Source organism: Muntiacus reevesi, chromosome 8, assembly GCF_963930625.1.
Source record: "Muntiacus reevesi chromosome 8, mMunRee1.1, whole genome shotgun sequence".
NCBI classification, from domain to species: domain Eukaryota; kingdom Metazoa; phylum Chordata; class Mammalia; order Artiodactyla; family Cervidae; genus Muntiacus; species Muntiacus reevesi.
In genome coordinates, this window is record NC_089256.1 from 84,859,685 (window position 1) to 84,878,155 (window position 18,471).

General features: G+C 34.8%; 1 protein-coding gene across 2 annotated transcripts in view; it reads right to left on the reverse strand.

Annotated features, from left to right (window-relative positions):
- The window catches only part of RSRC1 (arginine and serine rich coiled-coil 1), a 398,933-nt gene that overhangs the window by 214,698 nt on the left and 165,764 nt on the right, over nt 1-18,471 (reverse strand). For both annotated transcript variants that reach the window (XM_065943091.1, XM_065943089.1), the window contains exon 5: nt 9,150-9,186. In XM_065943091.1, coding sequence (XP_065799163.1) covers nt 9,150-9,186 — 37 coding nt within the window. The remainder of the gene's footprint in view (nt 1-9,149; nt 9,187-18,471) is intronic.

Sequence of the window (18,471 nt, forward strand, 5' to 3'; positions counted from 1 at the left end):
TACCTCTGCTGTGAGTTCTCTTTCTACAGTTACAGACCTTTGATCCTGAAAAAGCGTAAAGTAACTACCAGGTACCTTGTGAGGCTCTCTACAGTGAGACGGAAACTATGGTGTCTAGAACTAAAATATTGTAAGTATCCGAATACAATATTCAGTTACTCTTGTGGTTTCAAAAATAGCCTGACTTTCAGACTCTTGAATAATGGGAAGCAAGGGTTATTTAATGCACTTAAAATATTTGGTTCTACTTTAGAAAGCTTATAAGCACACATGCATAAAGGTCAGAAAATAAATTTTATCTAGGTTAAATATAAATCTGAGACTACTAGTAGTATCATTAAAATTACATGACATATTGTCATCTGTTCTTTCTATTATTATTTTTTAAGCTAACTGGCTACCATTTTCCACAAAACCACTGTGTCTTAAAAATGCAACAAAAACCGACAGATTTTTCTCTGGAAGAGAGGAGACAGAGCAAGGGTAGGCTCAAGGTAGACTCGGAAAAAGGGCTCAAGTTCATGCTGTTTGGGTGATCAGATAATATTTTTTAACCATTTACTTCAGAAACAATTTTTAATAAACTTGTAACTGATCAAAATGTTTCAGAGAAATGGATCACTGGCAAGGTACTGCTTCTGACTGAAATGTGAGCTGGTTCCCAGATTTAGGACTTGTAAAGTAAGAAATCATGATAGTAACATGATATTAACATTTAATCCATATTTAAAGGTATTTTAATTTGCATATATTCATAGGACACACTTATTTGTTAAAAGGAAAGAGAGAAAAATTTAAGGAATTTTTATGGATCTTTCAGAAAGAAGAAAAACTTCATGCTGTTTTATCTCATAATCACAGTTTAACCAAAGCATCTGTTTTAACACACACAATTACCCTAAACCTCAAATATATATTGGGTTAGGTGAAAAAAAAAATTAAAATGCTGGGAGGAGAGGGATTTACTACATTGAAGTCCTTAAGTAGTATATGAGGTAATAGATATTTTTCATTTACATACTTTAAATATTTCATATACATATGGTGTATGAGTAACATCAGTGCATCGTGAGATAATTATGTTCTCAAACTCATTTAGACAAATGTCAAAAATGTTTTCAAAACACAGTGGTGAAACATTAAAATAAGACAGGTATTTTAAAATGTAACAGACAAAGGATGAGCAGGGTTCATAACCTCTGCTTTGAGAAGAGGTTTCAAAACCTCTGCCTGCATCCTCAAAAGTATGATAATAATATATTAACTGTGTTTATGCTTCTGTTAAATAAAATTACTAAACTGTGAACTGAAATATAGCCATTTTATTTACAAGTTCTATGCAAAATAGCCTAAAACAGAGAGAAAAGGGCTTTTACTAGAATGTAGTACTGTCGATGAGCATGTAATAGCAATGGGCCTGCCTACATTTCTGGCAAGCAGCAACTACAGTCGACAAACCACTGATGGGCTAAACAAGCTATTAATGACAGTTGCTTTTCAACACTTAAAATGGCCAGACTGGGTTGCCTGACCACAAGGACAAGTAGGTCATCACTCTCAAATGTTATACAATATAAGAAACATAAATGAGACCTCTGTGGGGAGAAAAAACCCACAGGTATGGCTCCAGAGTTCTTTTGCTATTCAACTATTAATAGAAAGCAAATCCCACTTAAAGTTGTAAATACTTATAACTCATTGTACTAAAAGATTTATCATCACTTATTTAACCTTCCACCTAGAGTTGAACAAGGTATTATTAGTTCTGGTGCCCAGCTCTAGCTCTGAAATATACAACTTAATATCCAGAACCCAAATAAAGAAAAAAAAAAAATTGGCCCTCTGCGACTCTCACAGAGTAGTAAGATGAAGAAATTTTGGCCCTGAGTAAACCCATGGAGGGTCTGTCTCTCCCGATCATTCATAGGTTGCAGAATCATACTCATGACTATGTGGGGGATACATCCAGATTTTTAATCTGATTCAAGGGCCATGTTCCCTGCCCACTTGTCTTTCAAGTCGATGCCTTTCAATGTACTTTTCTTTCTCGTGTTTGCTGGACCAGCAGCATTAGCCTCACTTGGGAGCTTGCTAAATGCAAACTCTTAAGCCCCACCCCAGACCTAGAGTTTAAACAGTATCTATAGGAGATTCATATGCACATTAAAGATGGAGGGGCACTGACCTAGGTCATGTTCTCCGACTCCTACGTATCTCCAGTTATTTGACTTTTCAGAAAGGAAAACAAGGGGAGCTTTAGAAGTATCATACTGATCAGGATAATTCACTTCATTCTCTGCCCAAGGAGACATGTCAAAGCAGTCTTTCTTTCAAGTCAGAAACAACCCCCAAAACTATTCTGACCTTAAAAAAAGTGACAATTTTTCATTCAGCTCAACCCAATATATTCAGATTTTAAGCCCTCTCCCTAGAGGAAAGGATAGCATTATTTTTATAGATTGCTAATAAAAAAACAATAATAGCTATACTATAATCACATGACAAGATTCTATCTCCTGTACTTTTATAATTGTAACAATAAAAATGTGTTACTATCAGCTACTTGACTGTATTAAAATCACTCTAAAAAGAAAATATTTTAACTCTCATTGAGTATTTCAATAAGAGCTACAACTCACTATATTATCCAGAAGTTAAAAACGTAAGAGGTAGAAAAATAGGGAGTCAGCTACCTTTGATATAACAGAGAACTCAGAGTCAATTGTCGGCGCTTTAGGACATCATTAATAAAACAAGTCAGAAGCAACATCACCACCTAATAACCACCCACTTCCACTCCTTCAACCCTACTGTGTTAACAGAAACATACCGGGGTCACATCAGAAAGTCTTTAATTTGTATATGATTTTTCATCAAATAAAAAATACTATTTTCTTAAGTTCATTATAAAATCTAACTAAGCATGACATTATAAGCAATGATTTTCTCTAAGTCTCTGAGTAGATATTCACACTGAACTCTTAAGATGTTTTGTATTCAATTCTGCTGACCATTCTGATCACTCTAGGAGAACTACAGGAAGATTGCATCAGATTCAAGGGCTATTGAACACTGATTTCTGACATTTTTCATTATAAATTTCTCTTTTAAGGCAAAAGCTTTCTAAGACATCTCCCCTTGCCATCACCCCTGATAATAACTTAAAGTTTAATACATCAATGGAAATAAAAACAAAAATCATCCCCAGGAAAAAAAAAAGTATAACACTAACATGCCAAAATAGTGAACACAGGCCTAGGAGCCGGTGTTACCAGAGCACTAGCTAGAGCAAAGGGGCTTGAAATGAGTGAAACCAGAAAAGGCAGCCTGAGGAAGTGCTGCTTCTGGGAGAAAATCAGGTAAGCAGAAAACATGGAAGAAAGTAGTAAGAAACAAGCTAACGAGAAACAAGACATGCCAACCCCTCCCTCCTGCCATCACCATCTGTTAGAGAACGATGCTTCAGTACACTGTGGGAGCTCTTCCCTGGCGGCTCAGACACTGACGGGCACACCTGCAATGCAGGAGACCTGGGCTCCATCCCTGGCTTGGCGAGATCCCCTGGAGGAGGGCATGGCAACCCACACTACTCCTCCTGCCTGGAGAGTTCCACGGACAGAGGAGCCTGCCGGGCTACGATCCGTGGGGTCGCAAAGAGTCGGACACGACTGAGTGACTAGGCACAGTATATACTGCGGAAGGGGGCACCCCTAAACCAGGAGCCCTGTCTGCAAAACATCTAGGGTTGTTAAAGGGAAGGAAGGGAGGGAGAGAGGGAGGGAAGGAAAAGAAGGGAAAGAACTAAAAATCACTCCCACATAGCACCCAGATTAAAACATTACAATACATGAAAATTCTTCCCTTAAAACCAATTACAAAGCACAAGACTCATTTGGACAAATAGTAGAAAGAAAACCTAGAATCAGACATTCAAAGAATAAAAACATAAATGTAAGGGGGAAATATTTCAGATATGAAGGATACATTATAAGATAAAAAAAAAGAATAAATTTGAATGAAAACTTAGTAAGAAATACTGAATAAAACCAGGAAAACAATTGAGAGAATTAAAAACAAAAATAAAATAAAAATCTATAATGGTAAAAATATTAGGCTGGTACCAGAGATATCTGGGATATCTGAATCTGGGAAAGAATGAAGGTGGGAGAAGGGGATGACAGAGGATGAGATGGTTGGATGGCATCACCGACTCAATGGACATGAGTTTGAGTAGACTCCGGGAATTGGTGACGGACAGGGAGGCCCGGTGTGCTGCAGCCCATGGGATCACAAAGAGCTAGACACGACGGAGCAGCTGAACTGAACCGAACTAAACCAGAGATATCAAAAGCAGAAAAATATTTCAAGAAAGTCAAAGAAAACTGTGAGCCAAGGATTTTATGTCCAGTCCAAGTTGTCATTCAAGTGGCAAGACTCCAGAAAAACAGCTTGGAATGTGCAAGATCTTGGGGAATATTGTACATATGAGCACAGCAAAACAGAGAAAGAAACACAGTAAATATAATGATACACAAGTAATTATGGAGTAATTTCCAGCATATACTAATGAGTGAAAAGAGCAAATTACAGCAAAAGTATATACAATATGCTTTTTATAAGAATGAGGAAATGGGAATACATACATATAAGCATACAGTTGCTGTTGCTGTTTAGTGGCTAAGTAGTGGCTGACTCTTTGGCAACCCCATGGACTGAAGCCCACCAAGCCCCTCTGTCCATGGGATTTTCTAGGCAAGAATACTTGAGTGGGTAGCCATTCCCTTCTCCAGGGGATCTTCCTGACCTGGGGATCAAACCGAGGTCTCCCACATTGCAGGCTTATTCTTTACCATCTGAGTCACCAGGATATATTCTTAATCTTATGAAAAGCATGGGAAGTACAAACAAGAAATTAATAAAATTTGCTATCTACAAGAAATAGAGAATAGCTAGAAAGGAAGGGAGTAACACCTCTCTGAGAACAGTACAGTATATAATATTTTGACTTCTGGAAACATGTTAATCTTATGGATATTCAAACATAATTAAATCAACAAGAATGGGAACAAAGGCACCTAAAATTAAATATAAAGTGAAGTGAAGTAAAAGTCGTTCAGTAGTGTCCAACTCTTTGCAACCGCATGGACTATACAGTCCATGGAATTCTCCAGGCCAGAATACTGGAGAGGGTAGCCTTTTCCTTTTCCAGGGGATCTTCCCAACCCAGGGATCAAACCCAGGTCTCCCACATTGTAAGCGGATTTTTTACCAGCTGTGCCACAAGGGAAGCCCATAAATGGGAACAAATGAATGTGACTATATTTCAAATGATTAAACTATACCCAAGAGGGAAAAACTGCAAATAAATCTTGAAGTCTTTTAATTAAGTCTGTTTTCAAAAGATACAGTTGTAGTATTTTGGAACTATTTTATGTATATTATGATTGAGCAAATGGGTAAACATATTAGTGCTACAGGAGTCTGGATTCTCACTTCACATAAATAAGAATATGAAATGGAGGAGAACAAAGAAGATCTCTGTGGTTTGGATTGAAATTGGAGGCATCAGTATGACTCATATGTTCTTAAAAATATCTATCTATGTACTAACCTCCCTCCCTCTTATTTATCTGTCTGATCTAGGACTAAAAGTTTCTAGAAGCAATAAAATTCCAGAGAAAATGAGCACATCATATGTCCAGACCTTGACTCCTAAATACCATTCTCCTTTAAAGTGAGATACAGTAATCTGAAGAAATGGCTGATTCTGGGAGTGGGATAGGGAAGTTATAAGATGACCCTGAAACATGTTTATCAGAAAATGAGGATGTGCTCAGGGAAAAAAAAAAACTATGTTGAAAGAACCCAGAAATCATCTTGAAAGAGGACTCTCTGGACAAATCTGGCACAATCTGAGTGACAAAGTAAATAAGAAAAGTAACTGATAATAATCTGTTCATGAGTCTTTGCTCACAGTAGAAAGAAAAGTAAGGATGGGCTTTTCTTTAGAGTAGAATGCACATCCCTGTCTGACTCTTAAAGACCCTCTAGACTGTAACCTATCAGGCTCCTCTGTACATGGGATTTCTCAGGCAAGAATACCGTGGGAGTGGGTTGCCAATTCCTATTCCAGGTGATCTTCCCGACCCAGGGATTGAACTCACATTTCCTGCATTGGCTGGTGGATTCTTTACTTACCACTGAGCCAACGGATCACACACCTTCCGAGAAACATGAAACCTGGGACCTTATAGTAGAATGCTGGCTCCTAAATACAGGGGAGTAGTAAAGCTGGAAAAATCTCATTTTCTCAATCATCAGGCAAGAATTACCAATGGATCATGGGGCACCAAGCTTCAAAGGCTGTGTTTAGAATTTTAAACAGATATAGTCTTTCTGGGTGGTAGACAAGTTTGTGAAAAGATAAATAAAATGGTATTGGGGAGTATACTAAAAGAAATTTAAGCTAGGAATGACACGCTGGACAGTTCACAGGAAAAGGTGGCAACACAGATAGAGGAATAATGAAATAAAGACTGAATCAGGGCCTGAGAGATTGTGACAAATAAATGAATCGACCCCTGACGAGGTCCGAGGGAAACAAAGTCCATCCATCTTACTCTTCTCTCCATACATCCACGCCTGCTTTCTCCCTTCCAGGGTTACAGATTCCATATATATCAAGAAGAGCCCATAAACAGGGTACAGACAGTGCAACCATGTATGTGTCCTTGTGGTAAATATAACATACTTCATATGTCATTTTTTTTAAACTAAATTTAAATTTATACTGGATTTTACTTTCTCTCCAGGACAATGCTAATTTTCTATGACAATCCAAGTAAATTTGGAAAGAAAAAGGCTGAAGAAGGCTACATAAACAGAAGAAACTAATTCTAAATGTGTGGGATGCTCTTCTCATTTTATTTTTACACTATATATATTTTTAAAATCAATCTATTAGAATCTGTAGTTCTAACTGTATTTGGCATACAGTCAATTCAAAGAAAGAGTACAAGGGCTAGAAGGCAAGGGCTATAAGCATTGTTCAGCTGGGAAGTGGAGAGATAACAAACCTAAGGAGCCCAGAGTTGCTACATCGACAGGCTTCTTTAGCGCTTAACCAATGAATTCTTACATTTATTTCCTTTTAGACAGTTATAAAGAATATCATTAACTTTACTGAATATTAGTAGTGTACAAAGCAATACATATGTGTATATATGTGATATTATGCTATGTATTCATAATGTTGTTAATAGTTCACAGTCAGTGGGTCAATTTTTATAATGTTAAGCTACAGAGTTTGAGTAACTGAGGTAAAATGCATTAAAATCATCTACTTCCACTACCTCTTACATTAATACTGGCTCTCTGATCCCTAAAACGCATTATCTTTGATTATCTTTGAAACACATTTGATGTTTATGACGTATAAAAATTAAATATAGCTTAGAGTCAAGAATGGGAAATAATAATCTAACAAACCATTACTCCTAACTAAAATTAATACAAGTGGCTATACTTCATTAACGGTTTTAATATACCTATAGTTGAAGAACTCTGTTCAGATGAAATCTTATTTTAAAAGTTTAAAAGTATACAAAATAACTAAAAATGGGCACTGTTCTGGCTAAAGTGGGCAGTGGAAGTCTGGAGTGCTATTTGCCACGGGGAGATAAGCTGGCAGCCCAGGGCAGTTAGAAAACCGCCGCAACACAAGGTTACAAGTCGAGTGTAAAGGCAAGACACTGTCACTGAAGATAAACTCACATTAGTAAGTACGAAAAAATATAAAATTTAAACAAAGGAAGAATCTAACTTGTTTACTGATGAATATGAATCACATAAGTATAAAGTCCTTTTATTAAATAATAATTTACAAGAGATTGGCACTACCTTAGCTGTTCTTCCTTGTTATAAGCTGCCAACTGATACTGGCATTAGATGGTTCAGATTAACATTTTTATTGTGATGCCCATATGTATCTCCTAAATATATGCTGTACTCTTAAGTGAGAAATGACGATTCAAGAAATAATTTTTAATAATGAGAATAACAATGTTATTTATTTACTTCTAATCTGGAAATATATACATAGTTCAGTTTTTCTAACTCGGTTATTATATTCTGCTTCTAATAATTAATCTGTAATTTTTTTCTAAACCTGTAATTTTTAGCATGATTTAATCACTTTGAAAAGTTTAGATTTCCTCAGTTTCCTTTAGTTATTGAAAGAAAAACCAAAAATCCTTTCAACTCTAAAACTGCTATAAATAAAAATGGAGCTGCTCCTATTTGCTCTTGTGTGAGCAGAACAAAAGCACATTAATAGTTAACAAAGCTACAATATGATACACGAATGAAGTCTTGCATTAAAAAAGTACTTAGATTGTATTTACAAAAGAATCTCTATCATTAATTATTCAACATTTGGATCTGACCAGAAACCAGAGCATGACTTTATAATGCTCTGTTTAAATGAACTACTTAATGTTGTAATGAACAATCAATGTGGTGAGCTCAATGAATTTTGGACCTGGTATAATACAGCAGTTTTCCAACTTTTTGATCAATGGACAGATTTTAATGTTAAGTCAGTTGGAATTTCACTGGTGCTTTAAAAATGTTTACTTAAACTGAAAATTTTGCATCTCAATTATTTTATATTCTAAAACTGAATGTAGTTTAAACCAATGCATTATTCATAAAGCAGAGACATTAGGAAAAACAAAGCTGTGAGCTTCTCTCAAAGCCGCTAAATTGCTAAAACATACCACATTTATGCACGCAATATTTGATTGTTTTTTCCTTAAAACACAAGCTTGTTTTTGTCAGATCAAGATATGCCAAAAATTCTACACCAAACATTTTTGTTTATAATTAAAGCAATCATCAATCCAAGGATTGTCATCCATTTTATTTCATCTCTACATCAAAAAAAAAAAAGTAATTTAAAAAAATTTTAATTCCCTTGAAATGATAAGATAAATGAAAATGTAAGTGCCTTCACATAATAACAGTAAGCTGACCCTTTGGGAAATGGTTGACTTTCTCAATACAAGGTATTCAAAGCTCATTCAAAAGTGTTCATTTAGAATGCAGATATCAAAGATGATGCAAATGTTCAAGAGAAAATTAGAACTTACCAGATGTTCTAATCCAGCTTTGATGTTTCCAGATTCCCTAAAATAGAAGAATAAAAGTTTAAAATAGTTGTTAAACCCTCGTCTGTTATAATTTATGTTTACCTCAAAAATATTTTACAAACCCCTATAATTTTTTCATATATCTTTCCTAATGTTCATAATAACCCCATTTTTAAGGACAAAACAATTTCCTTAGGAACAGATTATTTATTTATATCTAATAGTAGTATTAATCCTAAAATTTATATCTGTCTAGTAAAATGTTTCAGATTTTTCAAAGTCAGTAGAGAACAAAAAAAAATGAAACATATTATCATTTTACTATTTGTACACTATCTTTATTTTACATTAGCTTTCTCATTAGTTTATTTTTTAACATTTATTACAAAAATGTTCAAACATACAGATTCTATCTACCATCTAGAGTCTACAATTGACATTTTACTACATTTGCTTTATCAAATGCCCACCCATCAATAGGTGCATTTTTATACAAAGAATATGCACAGAAAGAATATTTATCAGTTCATAGCTAAGAAACTAAATCTTAAATTTTTTCCTGCCATTAATTTTATCAACTTAGTGTCCACTATAAATCAGAACCTAAAATAATATTGAAAAAACAATCACCAATGAAAACACGAACATCAAATATCACAATATGTATTTTAAGTATTTAATTTCTTGCTTTTCAGTTAAAAAAAAAAGTGCTGATGAGACAAAACACAAATAACTGTACAAGTAGCAAAGATAATTTAAATACACATTTGGTGGAATATGGCAATAGTTGGATGTTTTTCCTGATTTCAGTTAATGCTAATCTATTAGTGAGAAATGGACTTTCCCTACTCTCACTCTGATCAAGCAGTATTTTAATTCCATTATTAACACCACACCTTATTTGCTTTGACACAAAATTATACTTCTACCACAATGCAGAAAATAATTATGGAACATTTGACAACAGTACTGTATTCATAATGTTTAATCTTTTCCCCACACTTATTTTTCTCTGAAGTAGTCCCAATGTTATTTCTTTTCTCTTTATTTTGTCTCCAATTTTTTTTTTTTGCCCAAAATATATTTACTTCTGTTTCCATTGTCTTGTTGTATAATCTTCTTTCAAATTTCCCTATCATTTCCCTTTGGATCAACTGCTTGAAAACTACACTAGTGGCTTCCAATGTTCCCTCTCACTGCCCAGTCTGGCATCTTGGGGATAAACTCCACTGTCTACTGATTAGTACTCCTCTTTAGCCATTCTCTTTTCTGCTTCTGACAATGCTATATAATCATCATTTAAAAATTTAAGGGTTTCTGAAACTAATTCTCTGGATGCTCTTCTAATGACAAGTGACAGAAATAGATTGCAACAAGGTGTGCCACAGCAGGCCAGTAACTACATAATTATTTTTACCTTTATTATTATAAGATTAATATATTTATTAGAGCTGGAAGTCTTAATGAATTTTGAAGTGTTCACAAGAAAGTTTTCATATAAGCATTTGTGTAATTTAAAATTTAAACAAAAATAATAATACACACAGTATAACATCTGACAGTGTAATATGTTTGTATGTGTGTGTATACATACTACAACAAAATTAAATCTTCCTATCACTCACCCTATCACCTAGTTCTCAACCACTGATATTAGCTACTTATTTCTCCTTCCAAAGGCAGTCTACGCATGTGTGTGCATACTTCTGTGTGTGTCTGTGTACTTCTCCTCCTTTTTTCTTTTCAACCCAAACAGAAGCATACCATACATATTGCTTTGTTTCTGAACTCAGCAATCTATGTTAGAGTCAAGTATATTTATACTATATAAGTCACATCTGCTTCATTTTTCCCCATGGGTACATTGTCACACCATGGTTCTTATTGGAAAATAATGCAGTATAAGAGAACAAAAACGCTCAGATCCAAAGAAGAAGGCCATAATTTACTATCTGAAACCACTGAGGCGAGACACGTTTCACCAGAATATTTTGGACTTTTCTGGTACTCTGTTCTGGTATAAGGATGTGCTTTACACTCCTTTGATTTATGTATGTTTTATCCACTATTTGAAAGGTTCAAAAGGATCAGCTATACTAAATTTTTAACTGGTATTTATGTTTAAGCCAGTTTAGTCAAATTTGGCATTGTTTATATATTCAAGGTTTTTTCAATGTTTTGTTGAATATGAATTTAATAAATTAAGCACTAAAGTTTTAAAAAAATAAGAAAAAAAAACAAAGAATATTTTGGGTTTTAAGAAAAGTAACAAGGTACATACGATGTATGTCATAAAACACAGACAGCAATACTTCAAGCAGCATCTCATCATCATACATATTAACAATTCTGAAAGAAAAATATGAATGTCCACACAAAGTGGGATAAACAAAGATGATAAACAGCTTCATTTAAGGGTAGGTTTTGCTGTCAACTGACTTTATCACAAACTTAGGAAAAATCTCTCAGTTTTCTGAGTTATTTGTATTTTGGAATCAAGGATAAGAAATTATTCTTTAAAAAAGAAAGAAAGAAAAAAAAAAAGAAAGAAAGATTGACTAGCTATTGCTTCATTATGTTTCCAAGGAATTCCTTACATTAAATGATTTTAGGAAATACACATTTGGGATGACACACCTGAAAGAAAACTAAGCATCTTCCTTGATACATGTCCCTTTCCTTTGCTTCCAAATATAAACAAATATAATCAATCACAAGGTCCTGGCTATCCAATATCCTTAGTCATCATTAGTGTTAACCACTTCTTTCTATCTTCACAACTATGTCTTATTTTAGGCCATCATCTTTTCTCTCTCAGATTATTGCAAAGCTTCTTAATGAATCTCAATGACCCCTGCCTTGCCCTATGTCGATTCATTCTCCGTAAGAGAGCAAGATCTTTGTAAAATTAAGCTTGATCATGTCAATTCCCTTCTTAAAATCCATGGCATATTGCTGTACTCCAGTCTAAATCCCTCTGGTATTAAAGCTACACCACACGGGAAGTGGTAGCAAACACCATAACAAACTACAATCCAAACAAAACCTCCTATGGAGAAACACCTTTTTCTCACAAATGAAATAATGAACTCTTCCCATGTGTTCACATCACAAAATTCCCATACTTTGGACTGTAGCCCACCAGGCACCTCTGTCCATGGCATTTTTCAGGCAAGAATACTAGAGTGGGTTGCCATTTCCTACTCGAGGGAATCTTCCCAACCCAGTGATCGAACCCGCATCTCTTGCATCTCCTGCACTGGTGGGCAGATTCTTCATCATTGCACCACCTGGGAAGGCCCCTGGGTAGATCTATCCAGCCCCATAACACTCAAAGAACCAAGGCACCCGCAACAGTGAGTGGTTGTTTGGGAGAACAGTACTGGGAGTTTGTGTATGTGTGTGGTGGATAGTGGGTTGTGGTTTTGCTTTGCTTTGTTTTGGATTGTTTTTTAAAAAGCAGGAGGACACTATGGGGAAAAAGTGGTTGATTGAGGCCACAGTAGAACAATTAATCTGGATAAGCACAAGCTAGAGCCTAGACTTTTACCCCTACCCTTAGATTAAAATTACTAGCCAAGGCAGCTGAATGTTGCAAGGAAATAAAAGAGAAATCCACAAGGCAAATGTTTAAGAACTCTGAGGTGTTCTTAAAAATAACAGAATAACAACAAAGAAAGTAACTTCATCCAAAGAAAACAGATTGAGTAGGAATATAAGTATAATAACATATTCAAAGATAGGGGAAGATTTTTAGAAATTAAATATGAAAAATGGTTACAAAAAATAATCAATATGAGATAATGAGTATTAGAAATACAATAGTTTGAAATAAGCAACCCAGAGGATGAACTGAATGCACAATAACTACAGACCAGAATGAATTAGTGAGCTAGAACCCTGGGAAAGAACTCTCCTAGAAGGCCATAGGAAAGGCATGAAAGAACAAATGAGATAAAATTAAGAACAGGAGTAGAAGTACAAACATCTAGAAGGAAAGCAAAGACAAAATAAAAGGGAATAAGTATTGAAGAAACAGTGACACAAATTTCCTAGATATAGAAATACTCAAATCTTAGGCTGAAAGGGTACATACAGCAGTGAACAGGATAATTAAAGAAAAATCACAGCAAAGTATTATATAAAGATAATTAAGGCTATACTATTATAGATCAAGAGAAAAGTTTAAAAGTTTCCAGAAAGAAAAAGCACACTCCTCTATAAAAGATTAGCACTGACATCAGATTACTTAACACTAATGCAGACAATGGAGCGTAAGCTTCCAAGAGAAAGTGAATAAAAAAGCTATGAACCTAGAATCTATATTCAACAAATAAACTATTATTTAAACTAAAGGGAAAATAAAGAAATATTCAGCATACAAAGTCTTAGGAAATTCAATAAACAAAGACATATGAAAAAAGTTCTGAGGAATACAATAAGAAGAGAAAAAAATTCAGGAAGAAGCAAGTAAGCAAACCAGGCAAACACAAACCAAAAGAAAGTTGGGTTAGTGACTTTAATGACAAAATACATTTAAGCCACATTGTGTGCAGTTGGCAAAGAATCCACCTGCAGTGCAGGAGGCCACCTGCAATGAGGAGACCTGGGTTCGATTCCTAGGTTGGGAAGATCCCCTAGAGAAGGAAATGGCAACCCACTCCAATATTCTTGCCTGGGAAATCCCATGGACAGAGAAGCCTCACAGGCTACAGTCCATGGGGTCGCAAGAGTTGGACAAGAACTTAGCGCCCAACCACCACCCCTCCATATATGTATACATATATTTGACATGTATATATTTTGCTATATACACATGTGTATATACATACACACACACACACATTGAAGAAAGCCATTCTCTTCAAGTAAAGAATATAATAGATCAAGTGACAGTGAAAGTGAATGTCGCTCAGTCGTGTCTGACTCTTTGCGACCCCATAGACTACACAGTTCATGGAATTCTCCAGGCCAGAATACTAGAGTGGGTAGCCTTTCCCTTCTCCAGGGGATCTTCCCAACCCAGGGATCAAACCCAAGTCTCCACCACTGCAGGCAGATTCTTTACCAGCTGAGCCACCAGGGAAGCCCAAGAATAATGAAGTGGGTAGCCTATCCCTTCTCCAGTGGATCTTCCCAACCGAGGAATTGGACCAGGGTCTACTGCGTCGCAGGCAGATTCTTTACCAGCTGAGCTACCAGGCAAGCCCCACAACAGAACAAGACGTTTTCATTTATATCTAGAAGGTTTGCATATTTGTAAAGCTTAATATGTATCAGAGCTTGGGACACTGAAGTTTCAACAAATTCTTCATGAATATCAGTTTTGTTTAGTCTTACTTTGGGCAGAAAGACAAGGAAGGGTGGCCATCTCAAAATAACACAGATAAACCAACATGAGTACATAAATACTACATGAGAGAGCATGATGTATAATACTTTTTCTAGAAGCAAAATATCTCAAATCTAAGTTCTACAACAAAACAGTTGAATGGGCTTGGGTAATAATCCAATTTCTCTGAAGCTCAAATGGTTTCCCTATGATGTGCAGATTTTTTGACTCTTGTTTTACCTAACACATAGGGTGGCTGTGAAAAGATAAGCAAGATAAAGTATATGAAAGTGCACTATATATTGCAATATGCTATATAAATCTGTTACTATGATAGCTATTTAAACACAAAAGTCTTTAAGAGTGATTCCAAAAGGCTAAAACAAATTTTTTTTTTTTAAATAGAGAGGTAAGATTCAAGACATTGACAGAAGGATCTTGCAACAAATGGTATAAAGCCTGTCCTCTTTAGAGGTCTGTCTCTTGGGTTGTCCCTGTCATGACTTCATCAATATTTGTGCAACTCCTTTTGCCCTGTGCTGAAAGCAGACTTAATTCAATTATAGGTCTCAAAACTGATAAAATGGTCCTGAAGTGGAAAATGGGAAGAGATTATTGGCAAATGAATAAAGATTTGTATCGAACTAACACACAGGAGTACAGCAGGTCTTTTTTTAATCATTCCCTGTCTTAAATCTTCTGGGAACCATGAGTTTCCCTTCCCCTCATGCAGCACATCGATTTCTGAATTAGACTGCAATATTAAATAATTAATATACTTGCCATGATTGATGTTTTGCATTAGTTGAATATTAGGTTATCAATCAAAATCCACTTGGTTTAATGTAATAATATTGAAAAAGTGTCACGGGCTGTTCATCCAATTTGTAGTTGAGGCAGCACAGATAGTAATGTTGGCATAACACAAGGCTTTAAAGCAGGAAATGCGGTGGCCCAACATGTATGAGGCAGACATCTTGAAACTAACTGGGACAAGGCTGAGGTTGTCCTAAATAAACCTTGTGACACTTGTCAGTGTTGACGTTAGGTCTCCTTCCAGTAAGAAGATGATGCCATGTATCAATCACACTATGGCAGACAAGAATAAAATTAAAATAAAGTTACTGATTTACCTTTGTGGCAAACAGATTTCATTATTCTGCCAAAGAAAGCATGCTCTAAATCTAGAAATTGTTGCTATTATAAAGCTTATCCTCTTAAGAAATTTCTAAACAGACTGATTGTTTAGAACTGGTCTTACTAGGAAGGGATCAACACTTTTTTAAAAATGTGAGAACAAATTACACCAAAATGATCATTCGGGTTTTAAAATGGTCTAAGGAAATCTGGTCAAGGAACCACAATTAATAATAGCATTTATTTTTAAAAAACAACATTCCATCTGATGATGACATTCTTCTTTGCTTTCAATATTTTGCATAAAAAGTGTAAACTACAAACCTGGAGAAAAAATTTTAATCACTTGCTTCTCCAAGTAAAAGTAAATTTTACTCATCACTCCTATTAAATCAATCTAAAATCTATTATGAATTGACTTATATAAGCAATATTTTATAACAAATCAAACAAAAGACATCCAAAAGAAAAGTAACTGCTTGGGTGGGAAGTAGAAAAGTAACAAAATAAAATATAAACCAAAACCATTTCAGAAAGCAAGCCAAAAATCAGTGAGTAACTATTACAAAATAGAAACTGTAATACATGTAACTAAATAAAGTACCATTAAAGTCTCATTTCATTCAACAAGAAATAAAAGATTAAATGCATTTATAATCAGTAATGTACACATATTAACCCACATAAAATATACATACTTACAATAATTGTGAAATAGTTTAACTTAATAAGGTTTTTATACTTATTACTTAACTTATTTTATACTTATTAAGTAATGAGGTTTTTATAGGTTTTTTGGTCATGAACTAAGTATATTATCCACTTTTAAAAGATTATTATGCTGCAGTTTTCTACAGCTATAAGAAATAAGATCACAGTTAATTTTGTATTCTCACACAAAGCAAAAATCTATGTGAACTGGGCTTTTTTTCTTTTTATAATGGCAGTCAAGGTTTTTAAAAGCCTGAGTTATAAGTTATAAATATATCTATACCTCCTATCTCAAATAATAACTAACAAATTTTTTACATGTATAAGACCTTTTCTGTTAGTATCAAATGTTATTAATGAAAAATCTGGTAATATAAATTTAAGAAAAACTTGGGTTCAAAATCCAACTCTACTGCTTAACTAAATAACTTTGTCAGGATATATATCTTCTCTAATTTGCCATTCTTAAATTCAAATCAAGGATTAAAGATAATCAGCATGCATATAGCAGTACTCAATAATTACTGGTTCAGTATGACAAATTAATGGAGCACATTTCACTTTCAAAATCAAGAACCATCTTTTATAGATGTTAGCTTTTTTAACCACCATAAAATCTATTTCAATTGTTAATACTTACAAATGAAAGGCAGTCTACTTTTCAAATAAATACACAAAAAGAGCTTGGCCCAATGGACAGCATCCAATAAAAATGCCATCTATACCTTGACATAAGTACATTCTTCTATCCTGATCTCTTTGAATGGAAGCAGAATTTAAAAGTACACAGAAAAAAGTAAGCAGAAATAATTTCTTAATAACCTAATTTTAAAAATATTTTTAACCCCAATAACAAAAATACAGAATATTACCAAGTTCCAAGGAGATCTTCCTGAAATTCTCAGATTCAACTTACTAGGTTTGGTTAGAATTCTCAGTACATTTCTCCTGATTGGAAAATACCTTGCAAATTAGTGGATCTAAATATATATTCTAAATATATATATATATATATATACATTAATATATAGGAGAAGGAAATGGCAACCCACTCCAGTATTCTTGCTTGGAAAATCCCATGGATGGAGGAACCTGGTAGGCTACAGTTCATGGGGTCGCAAAGAGTCGGACATGACTGAGCAACTTCACTTTCACTTTTTCAAATATATATTCTTAGGTGACTAGATTGCATAATGGTAGTTTTCAGACGTTTGTATTTTACAAGTAGTTATTGATCTGACTGATTATTTACAATAAATTTTGCTCTAGAATTTATAAATCATTTACTCAGACAAGTGTACTATGGCTACTGAATTTTATGTGTACTATTCTCTTTTTAAAATTATTTAATTAGTTTCACAAATATTAGTGAGCATCCATTATATCAGGAAAAGTTTAAAGTAAACATATTAAACAGCTGAGGACTTAGGACACACACACAGTTTATTCCAATGGGGAGCTGTAACACTAAAGTTGGTACGTATCCTAAGTTACATTACATACAAACAGTTTCAGGGCGTCACAAAAAGGCCTAGATTAAAAAGAAAAGAGGTTTTAATATTTTCCAAGTTATTCTCTAAACAACAGTCGCAAGATGAAGAAAAACTAAGAGAATTCATCACAAGTAGATCTGATATTAAAAAAACTGCTAAAGAAAGTGCTTCAGACCAAGGGAAATTAGAAAAAGAATTGAACATTGAGAATGAAGGAAGAGCAATTGAAATATACTTACTGAGTACCCTCATACCTTACTTAGGCCCCATGATAAATTCTAAGTGGATAATAAAAACAATAACAACAAAATAAACAAATATTATTGATGAAAAGTATCTTGGAGGTTTAATCCATAATGTCAAACCAAGGTGAATACATGAAATAGTTAACGTCTAAGCCAGGCAAAGAAAATGCATGTGAACATGCTACCTGTGTGCTGTTCCCACATGCAGGACTGAGGCTCCTAGCGAGTGGCAGTCCTCCTCCCCACTGAGGCCAGATGCCGCTCAAGAACCACCCTTCACGCTGTGCTCTAAGGAGGCACTGCCAGTTGTCCGCAGGGAGCAAGTGAGATGCGAACTGTGCGCACCACCCCCTTCAACCCCTGTGCTGGACCTGGTTCACGAGAAATTTAGAAGAGAAGCCGTC